Below are 23,881 nucleotides of genomic sequence, written 5' to 3'. Positions count from 1 at the left end.
CATCGTGTGGGTTTCTCGCCTCTTTTCCTGTGAGTTTGCATGCATGCGTGGCAGTGGGCTAACCCTCGGTCTGCTGTACATACGATACACGTTAAGTGCTTCGAGTGGCAGGCATGTCGGAGAGGACATTCGAGGGGCGCGCGCGGGGTTACTTCGGGGGCAGACAGGGGATGCAGCCCTCTCCCTACCACTTCCGTTTACGAGTGTCTGTGTACGAGGGAGAGCGATCTAGCAACCGAAAAAGAAAAGAGTGGGGAGGGCGGTGGTGGTGGTGAAGGCCAACCATCGCTGTCACCAGGGACAGCAACCGACAGACGCAGCGGGCCCACTTCTCGCTGCGCCCGCCGCCGTGCCCTCACGTGCACACCTGCGACTCTCTCTCGGCCTTTGGTGCCTTTACTGGCTTCTCTCTCTCTCTCGTCCTCTTCGCGCGAGAGGGTGGGTGACGCACGGAGCCACGTGGAACACCAGCTGTGAGGGGCGGGGCAGGGGTCGCGAAATAGAGAGAGAGAGAGACGGAGGACATGACTGCCAGCGCCTACTTCCCGTTGCTCAGTCGAGAATACGTGCTAGCTGCTTCGGCACTTACCTGCCCTTGCGGACGGTGTCGCCAGGGACGGCGTTCCGATGCGAAGATCGCCCTGGCAACACCTGCGAAGGAGGAACGAGGATCGTCTGCGACCCAGGCGCCGCTGTTCATGGAATCAACTCTGTCTTCTCCGTGGGGCCGTCGTTGTCCACGCTCGTCAGCGCCTCGATCACTATGGCACGCGGTGCACCGTCAGCAAGGAGAATGAGGCACAGCTCGAGATTACGCGAGAGCGGAGAGAGGTGCTGTTGCTGCTTCTCTCACCTCGATGCACCGATGCTGTTTGGTCAGCCTAGGCACGCCCGCGGTGCCCACTTCATCCGCTGCCACTCTGACAGATTATGTAAGCGCCAGCACGACGCTGACCTCCGGTACTCGCTGCATCGCTTGGTTCTTCTGCTTCGGGTGCTGTGTGTGCAGCTCTTGTGTGATACTTGCATCCGCATCCCGATGCACACCGAGGGCGTTGTGGAAAGCTGTCAACGGCTCACCTGGCGAATCCATACGATTTTAGCCGCCGCCGTCAGCGGGGACGACCCTCTCGTTGCTGCCTCGCGCGCCTGGTGCAGTCTCAGTGGAGAACGCCGATGGCTGTCGCTGGCGTTCCACAGGCTGCGGCCGCTGATCCCCAGCGTAGCAGCAGAGCTCGCCATGCGTGTGGTGACATTGGTGACGGTGGTGGTGACTGTTTCGACAGCGGCGGTGACGGCGATAGGCCGCCGCTTGCTGCGGCAGCTGCGACGCTGGCGGAGCGCTAGAAGTCTCCGTCGGCGCGCCCCTGCTGGCTACTGTTGCGGCGGCCCCAGAAGCCCCACCGTCGACGGCTGCCGCACGATGCCGCCGTTCCCTCTCCGCCTCCTTCCTCTTCGTCTTCTCAGCCAGCAGGACTGCACCAGCCAGGAGGCGTGCAGCGCAGGTTGCACCTTTCTGGTCGATGTAGGTGATCTTGTCGTTGACGCGCACGCACAGGAGGCGTTGCCGCATGAGCCGGCTGTACTGCGAGCGCAACGCACCGTCTCCGGCTCCGCTGCCGCGATGATGCGCTTGCCGACGGCGGGCCGTGACGACTGCGGGCGGGTGCCGCGCTCGCTGCCGCCGGTAGCGTGAGTGCCGGTGTGCTGCAGTAACTACTAACGGCGGCGGCAGCCGACCTGGATCGCCGCCGCCACGCGTCCCTCTGCTGCCATCCTTGAGGTCGCGTACCTTGTCCTCGATATCGTTGCCTGCTGCCGGTGCTGGAGGAATCCCTTGCATCAACTTGGACGGTGGCCGCGGCTTGTCGGTCGCGCCGCCTGCACAGGAGCGGCCGGACCGTGCGGTGAATGTGGAGAGCACCAGCTCACCTGCAGCGGTGTTTCTGTGACTTCCGGCCGCCCCCGCTGCCGTCGCTTTTCGTTCTCGCCGCCTCGCATCGCCTGTCGTGGCCACGTCTCCATGCCGCCGGGGGAGCGAGTTCAAGGCGCCGCCGACACCGCAGGGCTGTGCCGCCGTGGCTGCCGATGATAGTCCTGATTGCCGAACTGCCAACGCCGCAGGAACTGGAGGTGGTGGCGGCGGCGTTGTCTGACGCAGTCCAATAGCAGACCCAGACACCGAGGCCTTGGCGGAGGCGTCGGAGAAGATGAGCTGCGTGGAGTCAGGCGAGGTGCCACCCGACATCCGCGACGTCGCTCGAGATGACAAGGTGGACTGCCTTTTGGCGGGGAAGCAGACGGACGAGCAGCGGCACGAGCAACAACTGCAGCTGCAGCTGCTTGCCGTTGCATCCAAGCCTGAGGCCGTGTCTTCTGCCGCCGTTCGCATGGCTGGGTGGCACACGGGGCAGGGGGCATAGTAGTCGGAGAGATGAAAGCCACCGCGCAGGTTGAGGCGAAGCGGCACATTCAGCACCGTGAAGAGCGCGTCGATAGATGACTCGTCGGAGCCGTCGTGGGGTGCCTCCCTTGTGTTGCCTAGCGGGGATGTTGATGCGGCAGCGGCAGGTGCCTGTGGCGGTGGTGGCGATGATCGGGAGGTTCTGCAGAGGCTCTGCCCTGCTTCGTCGGCGACGGGGAACAGACGCTTCTCTATCTGATAGTAGACATCATCCAAGTCGTCGCTGTAGACATCGTCGTAATAGAGCAGGGAAGAGGTGGATAGGTGGGGGCTGTACGAGACGCGTGTGCCGGGTAACGCTGCCACCGCAGGCTGCTGACCGCGGCCATTATGTATGCCTGCGTTCACGTTCTCGTTCGCTGCCGGGTCGACATTGAGGAGAGGCAGCGCGGCGGTGCTGTTAACGTCCGTTGTGAAGGCTGGGAGAGGTCTCGCAGCATGCGCATGTTCCGCCCCTTCTACCACGTCCCTGCCGATGGCTGGAGAGTTCGAGAGGGAGCGATGATGGCGTCGTGGGTGGTGAACCCGCACGTAGCGGTGGTGGCGCTTCACACGCCCCCTCTGAAGCACCGCGTCGCATGAGGCAGGCACATCCACTGTGCGGCGGTAGTGGTAGTGCCGCGGTGCCGCAGCGTAGAGGGTGCACACGGCGAGCCCGTCCTCGCTTTCCTCGGCATCTGCCGATGGATCACAACGGCTGTCGTCACCGCCATCGCGGCTGCCGTGCTGGTGCTGCGAACACCCGTGCCTCACATGCTCCCCATCGCAGGGAACGGTGCCAAAAGAGGACGAGGCATACGTCGTCGATGCTGACGTCGAAGACGCTGTAAAGCTCGCTGCACACGACAGCCATGTCATCAGGTCCTCGCTGCTAGGCCAGCAGCCGTCGTCGCCCGTCTGCGCTGCTGCCGCGGCGGTGTTAGCCACCCCTGCTCGGCTGAAACCGGTACTCGCGCCACCGCCACCGCCGCCGGCAAAGAGGGACACGCACGATGGGTGGCGTGCGTAGACGCCTGCTTGAATGGCGGTCTCGATAGCGGTCCCGGGCTTCAGCCGCACAGGCTTCTCACAGCAGTGCGCACCGCCCCCGCAGCCACTGGAGGTGCCTCGCCAAAGCCTGCCGTTCCAGCCTTGGGAGGCCTTGCAAGAGTCGGCGCCTCCGCCCTCGAGGTAGTCCTCACCCTTGTCACCGTGCACCACGTTGTCCGCGTCGTTCTCGGCCCCGCCGTCCATCCGCCCACCGAAGCGATTTCTGGGGGTGCTGCTGGCAGTGAACGGCGGCACGCGCTCCGCCGCGCGGCACCGCACTCCACTGTGCATCACTGGAGCCGTGCCGGCATCGTTGAAGGCAAAGGCGCTCATCGAGGACAGCGACGACGTCGATCCGAAACGGCGATGTCGGAGCGGTGGGGAGGTCGTCAGGGGGTGCACGTACGCCTTGTCGCTGATGGAGGCACTCCGAGGGCCAGCAGCGAGAATGCAGGAGGGAGCCGGGCCAAACCCGGTGGTGGTCGACGCGCTGAAGGTGCCGAGCGTTGGGGCCACGCCCAGGCTTGCTATCGCCATGGGAAGTGGGGGCGGCGTGCTGGTGGTCGTGTCACTGCCGTTGCCGCCGCCGACGCCGCTGGCGAGCTGCGAGTGTGCGATGCTACTGAGGAGACTGACGTTGCTGCTGGTGCGCTGGTGCGGCCACGACCGCACCACAGGGCCGAGCGCAATCATCGGCGGCCGATCCGCCGTGGTGGTGGGGGCGAAAATGTCGCCGCTGTGGCTCTTCCGATGCTGCCACGGCGGCGGTGGCGACACCGACGTTGCCTGCAGCATCGCTCCATCGCTGTCGGCCGTCACGGAGGCGAAGCCAGCTTGCGCGTGGCTGGCCACGGACAGCCCTTTGAAAGCGGTGAGACGGCAAGCCGGTGGCTGATGCTGGTGCTGCCCCACGGCCCCAGCGACTCCTTCAGGGCTATCACCTCCAGCACCACCAATACCGCCACTGAGCTGCTGTGAGAGCGACCGCGAAGGAGACGGTGATTCGGGTTGCCTGGGGCCCCCACTCTTCCATGCGGAATAGGACAGGGGGAAGGGTACGGACTGATACGGTGGAGGGACGCCACCGCCGTCGCAACTGATGTTCATGCGACTCGAGCTGTCTGCCCTGTGCCCCTCCCCTGACGTCCGCGTTGCAGGCATACATGCTGGCTGCAGCGGAAGTGCGCGCAATCGTGACCACTCCGGTAACGGCGATCGCGTCGTTGATGCGCTGATGTTGCTGCCAACGCCGCCAACAACAGCGTCTCCGCTGCCTGGGTCGCCGTAGATACTGGATGTGGACCCTGCACTCAGCTGCTGGAGGGGCAGCATGGGGTGGAGCGGGTGCCACGGCGGCGGGATCGGGGTAGCGCAGGAGTTCGCGACAGGTGTTGGGCTACGAGAGGAGAAGCCCAAGAGAGACGTTGTGAGCATGACGGCTGGCGTGTGACTGAGCTGCGACACGGAGGCTGCTGCAGGGACAGCAATCATTGACACCCCGCTCCGGGGTGTCGGCGACGATGACAATACAGGCTGCGGCGCGCCACCCTCTGCCTCCGCCGCCACGGCTGCTGCGCGGATCACTGCGCTGCCGTTCCCTTCCAGCTCGAGCGAAGTAGAAGGGTGCCCACTGGCGGCGCGTGCCTTCTCCACCGATGGCGGCCCGTCCGGCAAGATGGGCGAGCCAGCTCCTCGTGCCGTGATGTCACCACCCCGCGCAAAGGACGACAACGTCGACACTTGTGGTGGCGCATCGCTGGCTCTTGGTGAGTTGATCGAGGAAAACTTTGCAGCCGGAATGCTCAGCTCCGCGTGCTCACCTTGGGCGCCCAAAGAGTACTCGTCATCGCCGAACCCGGCGATCGTTGCTGCTGCTTCTGCTGCTGCTCGCACTTGCCGCTCTAGCGCTGGCGAGAACCATGGCTTGCTGTGGGTTGAGGCGTCCTTTCTGGCTTGCACACGGACCATGCAGTGGTCAGCCGTGCACCTTTCGGCTGCTGCTGGCCGGGGTGCTGTTTGTGCGGCCGAAAACGCCGACAGCGGCGACACCGCAGCCGACGATTGGGCGAAGCCGTCAAAAGAGGCGTGCAGCGGTGCCGGCGGAGACGTGCGCATCGCAGAGTCGACCCGCCACGCCGCTGCCGCGGCGTCCGCGTTCACACCCTCCGCAGAAAGTCGGCCGGTGACTGCTGACGATGACGCTCGCGCCACGGTGGCTGGGAAGGCCGCTGGCTGCGAGATGTGGTGGTCTGTCACACAGGGTTCCTGCGTTTCCTCAGCGGTGATGGCTGACACCTGCTTGACCCTGGGGAAGCCGCAGCGGTTCTCGCGCCAGGGCATCGAGCTGCCATCCTCGCTGCACGGGCTTGATGCTTGCTGCACTTGAGAATGGTGTCGGTAATGTGGAAGTGCGAAGGCGCACAAAACGCTTGGCGTTAAAGGCGATGCCAGTGCTTGCGCGTCGTTGGCACCGCCTGCGCAAGCCAAGGCGAATGTGCTCTCATCTGCGCATCGGTGCGCACCGTGGCAGCAGCGGCTGCTGAAGTGCATGGGTAGCGGACGCGTGTGCAGCCTTGTCGGCGACGCCGACGACGCGGTGGAGGCGCTACGACTGCTGGCGCGGCTCTCGTGCAACAAGCGCAGCTGGCGAGTTGTCGCAGCAACAACGGCGACGGAGGCATCCGCAGAAGCAGCGGGGCTGCGCGTACATGCACTGCTTCCTCTGCCGGCGTCACCATCCTCTGCGGAGGACAAGGTGTGGTCCTCTACACACGCACTCTGCCGGTCTTTCGCTCCAGCACCCGCAGCGGCCGACGCGATTTCGGTGAACGCCTCAGACATACCAGCGATCTCATCTGTTTGCGCCTTGGTCACTTCGCGGCCATGTGCAGCTGGTGAACGCGACCTCTCGCTGGCTGGCACTGCCGTCGTCGTCAGCGCCACCCAAGCACGGCCAGACGCGGCGCTTGTCTTCACCTCGCGCTGGTTCATGGCAGATGCATCCTGCGCAGTCAGTGACGGCGCTGAGGATGCCGGAGAGGAAAGACGCCGCCGCTGTCGATGCTGCGCGGACGGCATCATGGAAGCGATCATGCTCTGTCTCCGACAGAGCGCAGGCGTCGATGTGGCCGTTGTGGAAGACGTGGAGGCTGCTGCGCAGGAAAGACGTCGGCCTGTCCGCCGAACACCAGCCTCAGCAGCGTTTTTGTTGATGTGTGACCTGCGTGCGGGGTGGTGATTTACGGTCTTTGTCTCAGAGGGGCCAGCGGCAGTGGACGGCGTGGCGGGCGGGGAGGTTGTGCGCTGAGACATGAGGGATGCGGTGTTCTGCGTCTCAGAGACCTGTCCGAGCGCCTGCGGAGCTTCAGGATGAGTGCTTCTACCGCCGCCACATCCAGTGCTCTTGCTACTCTTGACGCCGTTGATACTCATAGCCTCTCTCGACGTAGAGGCACCCGCCGTATCGCCGTGCGCGTGACCCCATCGCCCTCGTGGGTGGAGAGTGGAGGAGCTGCTTAGTGACTTGCCGGCCTCCGTGTCCGACGGTACCGCGATGGCAAAGGCGTGGGACTCTGCGAAGCTTAACTGCACCGTCGTCGGGCCCGGCAGTGGGGCGACCATTGGGTTTCCTCGCATCCGCTGCTGCGCATCTGTTGCGCTGGTCAGAGATGTGCCGATGCCGGCTCGCCGACTGCTGCACTCGTCGGCATCGCCACACGCGCTGCCGAACACCGTCCCCTGCGAGGCCGACAAGGACGTGGAGGCCGTCGCTGGTGGTGCTACTATATCGCTGGGCGAGGATGGCGATGGATGCGGCATCAAGCTGGCACGCACGCGCGCGCGCGCACACACACACACACACATACACCTTCCTGCCCGCACTCTACAAAGAAATGCAAGAAATAAGGCCGCGACGGCCGGAGGTATTACGCACGCAACACTAAAATAACGATGAAAGACGTACACACACACACACACACACACACACACACGACGAAGAAGAAGAGGCGGAGAGGGAAGACAGGAGTAGGAGGTATACGACAAGCCAGCAACAACACAATCAGCAGCAGAGGCGGAAGCGGGAAGCACCAGATACGAGTCTGTGACGGATGCGGATGAATGGCAAACCACGCCAAAGTAAGAAGAAAGCAAACACCAAACAAAGCAGAAGAAAACGTAAAAGAGGGGGAGGGGGGGGAGGCGAGCGACACAATACATGCGCGCATGCGTGAGCTGAGCTAGAGGAGGTCACAACACCCACCACGGGAACACTCACGCACAAGCACGCGGTGACGACACGAGAGAGAAGGAAAGCAAGAGAAAGAGAGGGGGAGGGGCGAGCGAGCGGCCTATAGGGGGAGGCCCGGCTGGTGGAAGTGACAGGAAGAGCTGCGGGCTGCAGCTGCTGCGTCTTGTATACTGCGGAGATCCACTAGAAAAGGACGTTGGTGACGATGATGCACATGTGTGGGTGCGAGGGGTGTAAGGGTAAGGATAAGGGATATGAAAGGCACACACACACACACACACACACACAGACACAGGGAAGAGAGGGGAAGGGGGGGGGGTGGTAAGAGCTACATGTGGTATCAGTGGCGCGACTTGCATGTGTGTGTCTGCTAGGGAGCGCGACAGAGCAGCCCCATCCGAGTCCCTACGTATGGGGGAGCCGTCAGCGCAACACTACGGGCATCCTTTCGGCTCTTCCAAACCCCTACTACCACCTGCGTTCGGATTCCACACTTTGGTCTGCGTAACAACGCCACATACGCACACGCGAGCGTGGCCGACTGCATCCACACCCACTCTGAGGCAGTGAGCGGACTCGGCGTTTCACCGAGCCTTCTCAGACGCTCGTGCTTTCAGGTATGTCGAGTTACACCTCGGTTGATGGCCTTTGATCTTCTCCTTCCCGCTGCCTCAATACGGCGAGTGGAGGACACGCACGCACCCGCGCCGGCGCTGGCGACGTAGAGGGCGCATATCATGCGCCCGTCCGTCGTCCCTCATCACCCCCTCTTATCCGTTGATTGAAATCTACCGTGATTCCATGCGGCTGCGCCACGGACGGACTCTCTCGCTACCAGCACACACACACACACACATACAGAGTACATCGATACGCCTGCACATAGAATGACATACATGTACACCCCTTCACCATACACGCGCCGCGTTGTCGTCGATCCTCAGCGCACCTCTCCGACGGCGTCCCTTCTATCTGCCCCTCTCTCTCCGGCACGGAGGGCAAAGATAGGGACATGTCGTGACCACCGCCACCACTACCATTGCCTTCCTCTCTGGCCACGCCCCACCCACTAAGCAAGTGGGCGGCACACCGCTGGAAAGAGCAGCTCGGATTGCAGTCGACGAAGCAGCACCAGCACAGTCCGGTCACGTCCGCCGAGCACCTGCAGACACCTCTCCATTCGTGGCTCCACTGTAGGAAGGGCGAGACGCGCTTCACCGTAGCTGATGCCGCTCTCGCACGCCCACCACGATTCGCGCACCGGAGCGGAGGCAGCCGTGGCCGTCGTTGCGCTCTCCCCGAACCACGACTCCCCTGCTGCCGGGGGCGTTGGTGCCGCAGCGACGGGGGCCGCAGTCGGCGGAGTCGTGCACGTCGATGCCGCACGAAGCGGCAGCGTGAGCGCCCCCACCATCATCCACAGCTCGCGCACAACTTCCGCCAGCTCCACCAACGCGACAGACTGCGTGCCGAAGCGGCTTCCCTCTTCCGCCTCGTGGCCGCGGTGCTCCTCCGCGGTCACCTCCGGATGCACGTCCGCTACATGCGCGGCGTCGTCGCGCAACTCGTCGGCATCGCGCGCGACGGTGGAGGATGCGTCCGCGCCAGGACCAGTAGGCGTCGCGGAGCACTCAGTGTTCCCGATGTGGAAAGGCAACCGCGAACGGTACGCATGCTTGAGTTGCTGATACCGCGCCGACGATGTCAGCGTGCAGACAGTGCGCGAGGAGCGCTGGTGCGACGTGCCGGCCTCGGTGGCGTAAGAGGAGAGGTGCTCCGCGAGCGCCCCCTCGCCAAGTGCTGTGGTAGGTGCTCTCTCCTTCGGCGCACCTCTCTCGGTGCCATTCGTTGCTGGCGTGTGCGCGTCACACAGAGTCACGCCCGTCTTCGCCGCTTTCAACGCAGTCGCGGCAACGTGCTCTAGCCGGTGCTCTGGGCTTGGAAGCGAGGGAAGAAGGTGCACTTCCTCACTTGCGGACGGGTTGAAGCGGTGGTGCGCCTCCGGGTGGGGCTGTCGGGCCGGCGTCGCTGATGCGACTCTGCTGCCCACGTTGCTGGTCTTGGAAGATGCAGCGGGTGACTGTGCTGCGGAGCATTGCGGCACCATGACATGACGCTCTAGTAGCTGCAGCTGCGTCGTCAGGGTGTCCAGCGTGTCCAGCGCAGAGATGAGGGAGATGGCTACGCAGCGGACAACGTCGCCAGCGCAGTCCAGTGGATCGTCGTTGCTGCGCTCCGGCTGGGTTGACGGACTGCTGGTGCCGGAAGCCGATACGCTCGCGTGGCCCTTCTTTGGCTCTCGTTTCCACAACGAGCCCTTGCCGCACTGCCGTTGCTGCAGCCGCGCCACCGCCTCTCCAGATGCCATTGGGGACGTGATAAAGAGCAGCAGCACGCGCAGCATCGTCAGCACAACGCCATCGGAGAGGTACATGACAGCGGAAGCCACCGTCTTCGTGGTAGACACGCTTGCCGAGCCCAATCGCCGGGTTTGTGCTGCTGTTGCGGCCTTGGGCCAGTGCACAAGCTGCCGGTAGTCCGTCCCACCCGCGTTCGCGGCGGCCACATCCGCGGCGCGGATCTGTTCGCTGGATTCCTCCGCTGGCTCTGCCTTGTGCCCATCGCTGCGAACCGGGTCCAGCCTCTCCGCCTGCTCCCGCAGGAGGTGCAGACCCACCTCGACATCCAGCAGCGCCTCGGCGTAGTGGCGTGCACGCACTGCGGCCGCGATGGCCCGGCGCAAGGAAAGCAGGCACAGCGGCAGTGTGCCTGGTTGCGCCTGCACCTGCGTTATCCAGGCGTTTGCCGCTGACACTGTTGCAGGAGATGAGGAGCACGCCGACGAAGACGGAGACGCGCGTGCAGCCGAGGTGAGCGGCGAGGACGGGTGTGCACGCCGCGGCAGCATGTAGTCGCTGAAGAGGTCTCGCAGCGACGGCACCTTCGCAGCCGCTGTGGTGGACGAAGAGGCGTGTTCAAAAACGTCTTGTAGCGCCTGCAGCGCATCGAATGGTCGGTGCAGCAGCACTGCAGCAGAAAGCTCCCAGAGAAGTTGCGTTGTGCCGCGCACGCGGTCGTCTGCCAGCGAAGTCGAAGCGGCGGCGCCAGTTGGCATGTCCTTCGTATCCCAAGGAAGCTGTACAGCGTTTCGCTCCAGGAAGGATGCCAGCTGCACAAGCAGCATCCACACGCGGGTGGCATGCGGGCCAGCTCGCGCGAGCAGCGGCGGCAGCGCCAGCTGATTCGGCAGCGGAGAATAAACGGCCCTGTCACTCCTGCGAGTGTTACCGAGTTCGTCAGCGACGGCGTCAGCCGTGACCACCGACACCACTGCCGTCGCCATCTCCTTCACAACACTGGCAGGGTACGGCACCTCCTTGTCCAGCAGAGTGTCAGAGAGAAGAAGGCCACAGGCACGCAGCACGTGCGTCACGCCGTGAGTGGCGAGCATCAGAGGCGACTCACAGCATGGCGCATCTGGCACTCGTGCGCCTTCGCCGCCTCCGCCCCCGCCGAGCTGCTGCTCCTCCACAGCGGCTGCGAGGAATAGCTGTGACGCCGCTAGGTAGTCGTGCACCTCTTCCATGCGCAAAGAGCGCTGCTGCGCCTCGACCACCTGTCGCCATCGCGCGAGTGCTTCCATGAACTGCGGCGAGGCTGAGATGGAGGAAAGTGTCGTCTCTTCAGTAGTGCCGGGCGCCGACGACGGCACTGGGGACGAAGAAGAGCCCCGTGGCTCTGTGGCGCCGCGTGTGCCGCCGTCACCAGCTCCCTTGTCGTGCGCGACGGAGGATGCACGTCGGCTTTGCTGCCGCGGCTGAGTAACGTGGGTGAGCTCCCTTCGAATGGCGCTCACTAGGGGCGCCCTGGACTCCGCAGCGGTGAGCGCTGCCCAGCCCTGCGGCGCCGCTCCTGAGAGCGCGGAGGAAGAGGCGGAGAGAGAAGCGGTGGAGGAGCGATGGCGATGTGGGCCCGGCACGTGTTGCGGTCCACCTTGCACCCCTTTGCCAGAGTTGCAGCACTGCCTCACGGCATGCAAAATCGTGTCCGTGTACAGCTGTGCCTCGCGACATACTGTGGCCCGCACAAGAAGCGACTGCGCCTCTGCTAGTCGCCCGTTCGGCGCAGTGCTGAGACGATACTGGCGACGCAGCCGCAGCCGCAGCGCATCGGCTGCATCCAGCGCCTCACGAGCAGCGTCAAGACCAGCGTTGACCACGGGGGCAGACGGCGAGAGCACTGTGGTTGGCGATGCTGCCGAAGCCGAGGATGAGGTGGCCGTGTGCACGGTGCGACTGCGCTCCACCGCCTGGTGCTTGAGCCGCGCAAAGAGCAGGTCGAAGTCGCCCTCGCGGTCTCCGCCACCGCCACTACTCCGCCACGTGCCGGCAGAAGCGGGGGAGGACGCATGAGGCGCTGCCGCTGCCGAGAGGGAAGCCGAGGCTGTCTCGCGCATCGGCAATATGGCGTGCGAGTAGGTTATCAAGGAAGACGGCCGTGCTGCGGCATTGCCGCTAGGGCTGCCGTCAGGACCTCCGCTGCGGCTGCTGCTGGCGATGCTGATGGACACGGCCTCCAGTGCCTCGGCAAACAAGCACTGCGTGGCTCTGGAGGAGGAAGGCGACGGAGAGGCCGCGGCATCTGAGCTGGATGGCATCTCTGCCAATGCCAGCAGCTGCAGGAGCGAAGCTACCTCAACGTCTCTTCCGATACGCGCCCGATGCGTTCGTGGTAACGGTGCCACAGGAGAGGCCGCAGGAGATTCGGTGCCGCTCGTGTGGGTGCTGTACAGTATTCGCTGAAGAAAGGACGGTGCCGTCGCCGGCACGGCAGTTTGCGCGGGCGGCGCAGAGAACGTAGACGGCCTCGAGCATCGACCGTCGGCGCCGATACCGCCTGCAACGGGTGGTTCGCCCGTGACAGCAGCCACCGCCGTCCTCATTCGCTCGTCGTGCGCAATGCTGCGAGCAAGTCGCACGATGCGCTCCAACTCGGCGCGCCATGCTGCGTAGGTGACGAGCACCGCAGACGATGCGGACGGCGTGGACGCCGATACATCTTGCATGACCCCTGGGCACCGGAGATCCCCCGCTGCCACCCGCTTCCCACGCAGACAAGAGAAAAGACGACGTACGTCCGTTGTGAACACTGTGGTTGTACCCACCCACCCACCCCCCCACACACACAGACAAGAGTGAGTGAGTGAGAGTGAGGAGTGGGAGGAGAGAGGCGAAAGGGGAACAATGGAGGAGCGAGAGATGAGAGACGGTCAACACGGACGTTCGCTTGGCAGCGTGAGCGCCATGGCTCTGCGCCACACCGCATGCGGCCATGCGCCACGCGACCGCCCCCTGCGCAGCCCTGTGTCACAGGCAGCCCGTCCGCGCGGTGCGAAGCAGCCGTGGAGACGCAGGTATCACGGCACAATGCGCCGACTCCGTCATCTGAGAGCGCGGCCCCTCCGCCTCACACTCTACCCACACCAGCAGGCGATGCGCGAGGGCCGGGGGTGGGTTACACGCTTGAGTCATGCTTACGTTTCGCCCATCATATGGGGTGGCACAAGCGTGTGCACGGTCACAGGCCGCTCCAACGCCCCGCCATCCACAGCCCTAACCGCCGACATCAGTAGCGATGCATCGCTCTGCCTTTCCCCCACCCTCCTACGCCGTAGGGGGCCTAGCCCTGTCACCACCGGAAGTGGTTCTGCTTTGGCAGGGGTGAAGAGGGGAGGGGAGAGACCGCTTGGTTTTCCCACGCACAGAGAGAGTGTGTGTGCACTGAATGCCACGCACTGGGGTGCGCCCCCCCCCCTTCCTCCCTCCTTCCCTCCCCCGTGATGAGGGACAGTGAAGTCGACACGCGAAGGCATGTATATATGTATGCACAGAGCGGAGCGGGAAGAGGGGGGGGGCGGTGGACGGTGCGTCACGTTATCGCTTCCGCCGATGCTGCGCTCTGTGCCTTCTTTATGGCGCGTGCTGTGTGAGCGCTGCAGCGGCAGCTGCCAGCGTTGCAGAGGAGGGGGGGGGGGCGAGAGAGAGCGGGGATGAGACAGGGGCGAGGTCGCGGCGAAGGGGTATACCGTCGATGCATGCCACACATTCAAGTGCATCAGAGGTGCCCGTCGTCACCGAACGCACTCGACCCCCTCACTCTCTCACCTCTGTCTGAGTGCATCTGTGATCCGCATCGGACAGGCGGGTGGGTGAAGGGAGAAGAAGCGGCCCGTGCGCAGCCCTCCGCCACCGTCTCCTGGACCACCGGAGGTCAGCAAATACCAAGAGCAGACGCGAAAGCATCCAAGAGCACAGACAGGAGGCACGCACGCACCCCCGCGCGCGCGTCCGCGAGCCTCGCCTCACTGTCCTTCATATTCCAGCTCGTTGTCGCCGGCACTAGTGGCAGTCGTCCGTCTCCTCGTCCTCGCTGTCGGAGCCAATATGGAACTGGTAGATGCCGGGTGTCGAGGAGGTCGCAGTGCAGGCGGTGGCCGCGTCCGTGAAGTGCGCCGGTCGACCTTGCGAGGGACTCTCGCTGTCCTCTTCGCCCGTGAAGAAGGCCGCACTGCTGCCGCCGCCAGTGCGTGACGTGACGGAGGCGCTGGCGAAGGAGGGGACGCGCGGGGTGCTGTTGCGAGGCTGCCATCGCGCGTCTTCCGGTATGGCGCTAGTGCTGGGGCCCGACGACGCCGCTGCCCCCGTAGAGGAAGCACCGTGGCACCACAGCCCACTTTCATGTGCCTCTGCCCCGATGTGAGCACCACCCACGCCCGAAGCACTGCCGTTGCCGCCGTGTCGGCCGACGGCACTTCTCGCCTCGCCCGTTGCGCTTGGCGCGCCTTGTCCGATGCCACCGCCCGCTCCACGCAGCCGGTAATGCTCCTGCTGATACTGTCCGGTGGCGTGTTGCAGCTGCGCTTGCCGCACGCCCCAAAACGAGTGACGTGTGTACGCGGCTCGCCACAGGGTAAGCTGGGATGGGAGGATGAAGTCCACGAGGGGGCCGACATTGACCCTGTTGTGGCGCAGGGAAAAGTTTGGGTTGAGGTAGCCAGAGGTGTAGAGCGCGTCGTACGATATGGGCAGCAGACGGCGAGAGAACTCATCCGCTGCCGTGGCGCCACTCGCATTACAGCCTGCTTGCTGGTGTGGGTGCTGTGTCTGCCGTCCACTCGCTGCGAGCGAGGCCTCGCCCTGGGGGCGTGCGGAGTGCGCCCGCGGTGAAGTGGCTGAGGAGGATATCGAGAAGGGCGAGGGAAGGGCCTGCCCCGAGCGAGGCAGCGGCGGCGCCGCGGATGCGACGGGCACACCCCATTGTGTGGTGCAGTCGAAGTCGTAGAGGTAGAGAGGCGCAGCAGGACACGCTGGTAGCGGCGCCTGCGGTTGCGGCGCATACGAGCGACCCCCCGTCATCGCCGCCTCCTCCTCCACCACCTTTCCCTCTTGGCCGAGCGGCAGCAAGGCAGGGGTGTGGGTGCTGGGCGAGGACTGCGCCGCAGCAGCCCTCTGCCGCGGCTGCTTACCGGCTGCAAGACTGCCAGACGCGCCCTCGCCATTTCCACTTCTAGGGTAGACGGCGAAGGCTTGCCTCTCTACGGCGTCGCTGCAGCTGCGGCGACAGCTGTCCACAGCGTTCTCCCCCGACTCCTCCTGCTCCAGGCCTGCGTCGCCCATCAGAAAGGCCGAATCCAGGCGATGGAAAGATGCGTCGACCGAGACGGCAGCACCCACGCTTGCCTCAGCGCCACCCACCTCGCTGGGTGGGTCCGCGTGGGACGCCGATAGCGCCGCTGCCGTCGACCTCGGGAGCTGCTGGCGTAGCGAGCCCGGCGTCGCGGGGGCGCGGGAATGCGATGCGCTGCTCAGTAGGAGCACAGTGTTGGCGTCACCGCCGCCATCCGAGTGCGTGTCGAGTGTGCTCCTGAGGGGTGACGGCTGTACCGTGACGGGCGCTGCGGCATACGCTGCCGATGGCGTCGCTGTCGTCGTGGACAGCAGGAGGGCGCACCACTGACTCAGCGACAACGTGCCCTCTGCCACACGCTGCGCCTCCACCTGCTGCTCGCAGTTCACACTGAAGGTGCTGATCAGCTGGCTGTGGAAGAGGTCGAGCAGGAGGCACACAAACTGCGGTGTGTACTCGAAACACGCCGGATAGAGCACGACAAGCTGACGTATGGCGTCGAGCAGCTGGGCAAGAATGGGCGCCGCCTCGCTACTAGACCACAGCGGCACTTTAGGAGGCTTCGAGGACATCGACGACGCGCACACTGAAGGCGCATCAGCAGTCGTTGCAGATGCGCCACGGCTCTGCCTTGCATCCTCCGTCGCTGCGACGTCGCCTGCGCTACCACCGCCGCCCAGTGCCGCACGGGCCTTCTGCACCCATCGATGCAAGGCCCGTTCTCTCAGCCCGTCAGCCGCGGCGGCCTCATGCGCTTCCACGGGCTCCTCATCGAAGAGCAGCGCCGAGGTAGCGTCACTTTCAACGTCGTCGTAATCATCGTCATCTCTGGCGGCGGCAGCAGCGGCCGTCAGCGGCCCGACGTTGCCGCTAGCTTGACCCCCCTCGCTGTCGCTCCTAGGCTCACTCTCCACGGCGTTCCTCGCTTCACCGGCTGCCAGTGTGTGAGCGGCGAGGACGGTGGGCGAGTGAGAGGCCGCCGTAGCAGCTTTGCGCTGACGCGCCTCCGTCGCCTGGAAGAGCCGCTGGCCCTCCCCGGTCGCTGACGTCGCGTGCGTTTGCGCCGCGGCTGCCGCGGGGACCTGCGCGCTCATCCTCTTCGCTGCTGCCGCAGTGTCTCGGTCGTCGCGGAGGAGTTGATCCCAGTAGTCGTCGACGTTGCCGCGCACCGCCGTTGAGCGCAGTTGCGTCGGATGCCCAAAACAAAGAACCTCGCGCTCCAGCAAGATGCAGAGGCCTTCCACTGTACGATAGTAGGGGTCTAGCAGCAGCTGCGCGAGGATGCTGATCTGCGGGGTGCGGTCCCAACCGTCGGAGCAGTTGAGAAACACCACATGCGCAAGTGTCGCGTGCGCGCTGTGCTCGTACGATGCTAGCGGCGCCTTGCAGCTACGAGCAGCTGTCGCTGTGGCTGCGGCTGATGTCCACAAGCCGCGCCTCGATCCCGAGCGTGGCGCCGCCGACGCCGACGTCGTCGCCTTTGGTAGCCGAAATTGCGTGAAGGCGTGGCCTACAATGTACGAGAAGCAGTTTGCCAAAGGACCGTTGTGCTGCAGGGCAGGCACGTACAGCGGGTCCGTCGGCACGCCGCAGACACGCCGCGCTGCAACGACGGCGGTGTTGAGCAGCATGGCAATGTAGGCGAGCCACTCGTGCTGTGCTGCCGGCATCATGGCAGTGACGGACGCGCTGCCGACGGGGGCCATGACGGAGAAGATGGCACTCCATCGCACACCTCCGAGCGAGAACGGAGGCCGAGACGGCGCCGATGTTGCGGCCGTTGTGTTCGCAGCATAGTCTTCCGCTGCCGCACCGTCTCTTGGTCCTCCACTCTCGCCGTTACCATCGCTGTCGCCGGACTCACCAGCACTGAGCTTGATAGCCGCTTCTGCGTCTGCGCCACTACTCAAGTCCCTCGCTGACTGCGGAGTACTCGGGCTACACCCTTGCAGGCGCGGCAGCAGCGACGCCACGCCGAGCCCTGACGCGGGCCGCTTCGCCGTCGCAGACAGCTCAGCAGCGGCAACCACCGCCGCGTACGGTGGCTCTCCAGCGTTCTGCACGTACTGCGTCTCGAGGCGGCCGCTCTCATCTCCCCGCAGCTGGTACGGCGCGTCTTGTGTCAGGGACGCTCTCAGCCTACGCCACGCCTTCTGCACACTGTGGATGTTTGGCAGTCCAGCGTACTCCACACCGCCGAAGGGGTACAGAAGAAGCTCCATGGTGCCGCCCCCCTTGCCCACATTCGCGAACGCCGCCCTGGCAGAGCGGAGGTCCATTACGAAGATTCGCTGAGCCGTCACGCCAGCCGCCGCGGCGAAGGCGCTCAGTGTAAGGCGAAGGACGTCCCGCAGCGGCACCACCAATGACGACGTCTGTGTCTGCGACGACGACGCGGCCGGCGCCGCTCTACCAAGCCGGCCACCCGTCATGCGCGATGTCCACTCCAACGCCTGCTCGGTCGGCACATCGGCCACCAGCGACGCCAGCGTCGGTTGCGCACTGCGGACGAGCACGCCACCGGTTGGCGCGTAGTAGAAGGCGACAGCTTCGACGCGGCGCGACATGCGGTGCCGTCCGTCCACCTCGTTGTTTTCCATCGCGCGTGCGACGGCGGCGGGGACGACGAAGGTGGACGGGTAGGTCGGGCAGAAGGCGTACTCCGCGTTCGCCGACGTCATGGACCAGCGTTCCTCTGACAGGCCTTGGCGCACGAATTCTCGAGCGGGGTCGTAGAGCCACCATGTGTCTGCCAGCATTATGGGGGGCCCGCGCGGGGGCGGGGGCGGGGGCGAGGGCAGAGAGAGCATGGAGGCCTCCATCGACAGAAGTGATGGCGACCTGGTTGTCGCCGCTGCCATGCACGGCGCCGTTGCCTGCGCGTTCAGCATCACCGCCGCCACGGTGACGTTCTTCAAGAGTGCCTGCATGAACGGCGAGGTGGCGGCTCCCTGCAGCGGCACGTTCGTGGCAAGCAGAACCAGAGGCACCATGCACCACAGGCGACGGGCGCTGGACAAAAATCGGTTGCCATAGCACGGCAGCTGCTGCTGCTGCGGCAGCGCGCACCACGGCCCTGCTTGACAGACTGCCATCCCACGTGGCTGAGTCGAGGGTCGCAGTGGAGCGCACAGCAGCTGATGGACCTCATTCAACGCCGTCTCGTCTTCAAACTCCAGCCATACCGTCTGCATCTCTCCAGATTGCAACTTCAGCACCACAACGGTCGACGATGTCATGAAGGATGGCTGCCCCGGCTGGCCTGAGTGCGCTGATGCGCGCGGGAGGTGGTGTCGCGCATTGATGCCCGTGCTTGAGGTCGCTGTGCTGGCCACCGATACTCGATGCCCCGTTGAGGCGGACGTTACGCTGCTTCCCGCTGCACCTCGGCCACCTTCGCCAGCGCCGCCGCTACCACTGCCGCCAGCGGCGGGCACGGCCAAGGTCGAATCTGAGATGGCGGCCGCTGAGGACGAAGGAACGAAGTGGCGGTCTCGCTCCAGATGATCGTACAGCTTGCGAGCGTGCTTGACGGCGAAGACGCCGCCGGCGCTGCGGTCCACCGCACACGGCGTGACAGACACAAGGCTGACGCGTGGCAAAATCAGCAGCTCCACCACTTCCTCCTCTTCGCTGTCGTCGTCGTCGTTGCCCTCGTCGCCGCTGTTGTTCCCGTCAGCGCACTTCGAGCGCTCGGCTTCGCTGCCAACTGAAGGTGCGCCGCCGCGGCCGAGGCAGCCTCTACCCCCGCCGCTGGCTTGTGCCCAGCCGGATCCTCGCGTCGGCGCTGAGGGCATGCCTTTCTGTTGCCGCCGCTTCCGCCTCGCCTTCTCGCGCCGGCGCTCGACCTCGACCGTCGGAATGGCGCGTAGGATGATGTCCTGCTCCGTGATGTACAGCCCGCACATGGCGTAGTACAGACTTGGATCCTTCGTCGCATCACGAGTTGCATTGCCGCTGCCGTACGCGGGGGCGTGAACGCTAGCCATCACAGGCAGAGGCGCATCCAAGGACATGCGTGGCGCGGAGACGGCAACGGGAGACATGACAGGGGTCTCCGTCGGTGCACCCGCTGTCGCCGGTGTGGCGGGAAAGCCAGCTCTCGCTTCGTCGCCGGTGCCGCCGCTCACGGGTTGGGTGTTATCGCCCTTGATGCCCCTCGCGCCTTGCACCTTGCTCGGCACAGACGACTTAACCGCATCGAGCACTGTTCGTGCCGTCTCAGAAACATATCTGTAGGTGGCGGTCAAGCCCGCCTTGCCAGCACGGCCCAGCTCGTGGATGCCACCGCCTGCGCCTGCGCCGCCGCCGCTACGCGAACGGATCACCGCCCCGCTGGAAGATGGGGTGTAGTGCTGTAGGTAACTTTGATTGTGCGCGTGACCGCTACTGCCACCGCCGTCGTCGCCGCGCCGCCTCGCTGTCTGCTGGCCGGTGATGGGGTCGTACGTGTAGCACCAGACAGGCACGTACTGCGGCAGCAAACTGAGACTGTCGAGCGTAGCGAGGGAAGGCAACAGTCGACCTCGGCGGATCTGCTCCAGCCGCTGTGCCGCCACCGCCGCTGCCGTGGATGAGAAAGAGACGGAGCCCGAGGGCGCGAAGGAGGGAGGCGCTGCGGGGAAGCCGTGAAACTGCTGCTGCTGATGTTGCTGCGATGGATCCTGCTGCTCGGACAGCACCTGTGTCACTGCCGCGGAGAGGACTGCTACGAAGGAGGCGGCAGAGTACAGCCCTCCGCGCGGCCGCCGGCAGCGAGACGTCTGCGGCGCCGTCGCTGCCGCATCGACACCACCGCGGCTTTCCATCCAGTGTGCCTCGTCGGACGGTAGCGTCTCCTTCCATCCCTCCAACGGCGTTGCCGAAGTGGCGCGTGCGGTGTGCCTGCCGCCATCGTCGCTGCCGCCACCGATCTCACCGGCACGATGCGTTTTTCGCCTGCCACTCTCCGCAGCCGGTGCAGCGGGAAGAGCACTTTTGGATACCTCGACAGTGCAGGTGGCTGGCAGGGTGGAGCGTCGCTGCTGCACGTGCGCCTGCGGTCCAGCAGCGACCAAAGGAGTGGATGTACCATGTATACTGCCGCTCACGGTGGTGCTGGCGGTCAACTGCCCTGAAACACACGCCATGTCGTCGTCCCACTTGTCTCTCATCCCGTCCGGGCTGTCGAGGCTGCTATCGCCAATGCTCCCCCATGAATCGATGCGGCCTCCTTGCATCATGACTGTTGCTGGCTGCTGAGAGGCTGTTACGCGCCCCACGGCCGCGTTCGCCTCGCTGACGCCATGCATGTCACGCCGCTCTTGCAGCCAAGCGTCGGGTCTGCCCCTTCTCTGCACCGGCTGCGTTGCGGCACGCAAGTCGGCAGTCACTGCTGTGGACACCCTGGCCCGCTTGTGAAGCCATTGTGCGGAGGGCGCATTGCGTGCCGAAGTCGAGGGCTGCAGCGACGGCGGAGAAGGCACACCCGGCACTGGACCGCGAGAGGAGAGGAAGCTCGGAAGTACCTGAAGAAGCCCTGCGGTCGCTGCCGCCACCGAGGTTGCCGAGGACATCTGCCCCGGCTCACGTCCTTGCTGTAGTTGAGCCGCTTGTCCAGCTAACACTGTGTATGGGGATGGCAGTGCCCTGTCATGGGTTGCTGCTGCTGCTGCGGCTGCTACGGCGGCCACATCAGGGGCACTGTGAGAGCTCTTGCACGGCTTCGAGACTGACTGCACCGTGAAGCTGATGTGCGCAGGCAAGCGACTGGGCAGAGGCTGTGGTGTTGAGGAACGAACAGGCGGCAGAGCGAGCTGGCGGTCTGATGACGGACGCCGCCGCTCCATGCTGCTTGCGGAGACGATATGCGTGCGACACGGTGAGGCCAGTGGCGGCGGCGATGTTGTGGGGTTGCTTACTTTCATCAGCGCATTCGCGGGCTGCGGTGGCGCAGTACACTGTAGCGGTGGTGATAGGGGTGTGGCATCCACCGCCGCCTCCTTGACTATGGGCGCCGACGCTGTTGGTGCTGCTGGCAATCGTTTCGACGCCATTCCTGCTGCCCGCTGCCACAGTGTCCACACGTCCATTGCGGTGCAGCTCAGGCCACATGCGTCTTGCCGCTGCTCCTCTGCCTCTCGATCGGCAAGCGCTGCCTCGGCGTGCTCCAGCGACGGTTTCGAGGGCGCCGGCAACCGTAAGCGCGCGGCAGCCGGTGCTCCTGCGCCAACGCGGGCCTTGGCTGCGGATGCTAAGGTTTTGGAGCCACTGAACAGGCGCACTCGCTGCGCGAGGTACAGCCCCCACACCGCTTCAAACGGTGTGTGCGAGGAGACCGGCGGGAGTCGGTAGCACCGGAGCCGCTGCTGCACCCGCAACGGTGTCAAGGGCGGCGCTCGAGCATCGTCCTCATTGAATGCGTCACGGAGAGCATCTGCATCTAGCTGACTGCCAGCCACCGCCGCCGCGTCCCGCTTGCGGCTCACCAAGTACGCGATGGAAAACTCAATCGACATCAGCAGCTGCTCCACAAGGAACACGGACGTGTAGTGGTGCGGGGCGGCAGGGGGCAGCGGAGAGGGCGAGGACAGCGGCGTTGCCTGCGCCGGTGTCTGTTTCATGGACTGGTGCCAGGGTGCTTCTGTCGCGTGCTCGCGGCCTTGAGGATCCTGGAAAAAGGCACGGCTGATGAGTGTCGGCGTCTGCGTCGGAGGTGATGGGGGCCGCGGCACCACCCCAGCGCTCTCCTGGGCGGCAAACGCCGTGGCGGTGGTGCCCGCAGCGGCTTTCAGAGACGCAGATGCCTCGTGGTGCTGCTGATGCTTTCCGGGAGGCTCCACTGCACACATGCGCGCCGGCGGGTCCGCCAACCGCTGATGCCAGTACCGAAAGAGAAGCGCTAGCAGCTCTGACATGGAGGTAGGGCATGCCGAGGCCACTGAGGCGCTGTCACCTTCTTTCTCCAGAGCCGCTGCTTCCGCCTCCGCCTCGCCCTCTCTCGTCCTCGTCGCTGTCGTCTCCGGTTGTTGCTGCGGCAAGGGCGGTGGAGCTGATTGCGTTGTGGGCGTGCTGGCGGCCAGCACCTTTGCACTCAAGAACATGCCGGCCACGAGGGAGCTGTTCCACTCACCGAGGTGCTCCAGCAGGTCAGACACAGCCGTCTCCACATCGTCGTCATCCGCTGCTGCTGTTCCCGCCACTCGAGGCGTTGCGGATTCGTCTACCGAAACTCCACGATGACGGCCATCAGTGCACACCGAGTAGGATAGCAACGGGACCGCCTCCGGAGCGAACAACGGCAGTGGATTCGCCGGCCACGGAGGGATTGGCCACACTGCTCGACAGACGACTCCAGCAACACCAACCGCACCGGTGCTCGCATCTGTGCAGACGCTCGTCGAGGGAGGTGGCGGCTGCGGCAACGTATCGGCTTCTCGCGCGGACTCCCTTTTCACTGCTTCACACGTGGCACCAGCGCCTCTGAGCAGAGTCTGCGCATCCTCCTCGTCTTGTGCGGCTGCAGCAGAGAAAGCCGACGGTATTCCGTGGCCGTCCACGCACACAACAGCTGAGGCAAGGAGGTGGCGAAGCGGCGCCACGGGGGCGGAGCTAAAGTACAGAGGCAGGAGTGCGCGCGGTTGGGACGAGCGACAGAGTGGAATAGAAGACGGGACGGAAAAGGACAGATCTGCAGCAGTGGTCGTGGCTGCTGTTGCCGGGGATAGGTCAGGGCTTGGCAGCTTGCCCAGTTTGTCCACCACGCTGCGCGAAGACACGCTGTGCGAGAAGGGGGGCAACGCAGCGACCACCGGTGCTTCTGAGTCAGTATCACCGACCTCGCCTGCCGCACCGCCGTGGCCGGCAGCCGCAGCGGCATCGCTGGGGGTGGCGGCAGCGGGCGCGATAGTGGGCAAATACACGAGCAGCGGCTTCGCTGTCTGGTCGGATGCACCCAAGGATGACGCGGGTGTAAGGAGAGAGGCAGTCGTCCACGATGGTGGTAGCTTGTGTGCCGGCGCGGTCGCCACACCCGCCCCCGCATCTGCACCGAGGCCAGCGCTGTCCGCATACCCCCTGTCGTCGCTTCCTTCCTCCACTGTCCTCTGCGCCGGCCGCAGTGGTGGTGGTGCGGCAGCGGCGGCTCTCAGGAGCGGCTGTGCCAGGACAGCGACGAGGCACGGGAACCCGGAAGCCTGCAGATGTGCCCACACGCCACCGTTGCGAGCCCAAATCGGCGGCTTCTTGGGGGTATTATGAGCGGTGCCATAGACATGAGGACCGCGCGATGCGTTCGCGTCGCCACTGCGGCGTCCGAGGTCTAGGATAACGATGCCCGTTTCCATATCTACCTCCGGCACCGCGAGAAGGCCGGTGCTGTCTTGCGTGGCGGCGCCTGCAGCATCGGCGATCACGGACGGGCAGCACGAGGGCTCCCAGGCGGCATCGATGCCTACAATGGACACGGTCGGCAT

The 23,881-nt window shown here is 65.0% G+C and overlaps 3 protein-coding genes across 3 annotated transcripts; all 3 read right to left on the bottom strand.

The window, feature by feature from the left end:
* Nucleotides 1-1,099: 1,099 nt before the first annotated feature.
* On the bottom strand, nt 1,100-7,711 carry LMJF_12_0340 (hypothetical protein; the record flags this gene model as incomplete). The annotated part of the gene is made up of 1 exon (XM_001681587.1): nt 1,100-7,711. The coding sequence occupies one exon, from the start codon at nt 7,709-7,711 to the stop codon at nt 1,100-1,102; it is 6,612 nt and encodes a 2,203-aa protein (XP_001681639.1).
* Nucleotides 7,712-8,811: 1,100 nt separating this feature from the next.
* Nucleotides 8,812-11,385, bottom strand: LMJF_12_0330 (hypothetical protein; the record flags this gene model as incomplete). Its single annotated transcript, XM_001681586.1, has 1 exon — nt 8,812-11,385. One exon carries the CDS (start codon nt 11,383-11,385, stop codon nt 8,812-8,814), a length of 2,574 nt encoding a protein of 857 aa, XP_001681638.1.
* A 2,755-nt stretch (nt 11,386-14,140) lies between these two features.
* On the bottom strand, nt 14,141-23,881 carry LMJF_12_0320 (conserved hypothetical protein; the record flags this gene model as incomplete). The annotated part of the gene is made up of 1 exon (XM_001681585.1): nt 14,141-23,881. One exon carries the CDS (start codon nt 23,879-23,881, stop codon nt 14,141-14,143), a length of 9,741 nt encoding a protein of 3,246 aa, XP_001681637.1.

The sequence above is a fragment of the Leishmania major genome, chromosome 12, assembly GCF_000002725.2.
Source record: "Leishmania major strain Friedlin complete genome, chromosome 12".
Classification (NCBI taxonomy): Eukaryota; Euglenozoa; class Kinetoplastea; order Trypanosomatida; family Trypanosomatidae; genus Leishmania; species Leishmania major.
Note: the sequence above shows the minus strand (reverse complement) of the source record. Positions and strands in the feature narration are given on the sequence as shown.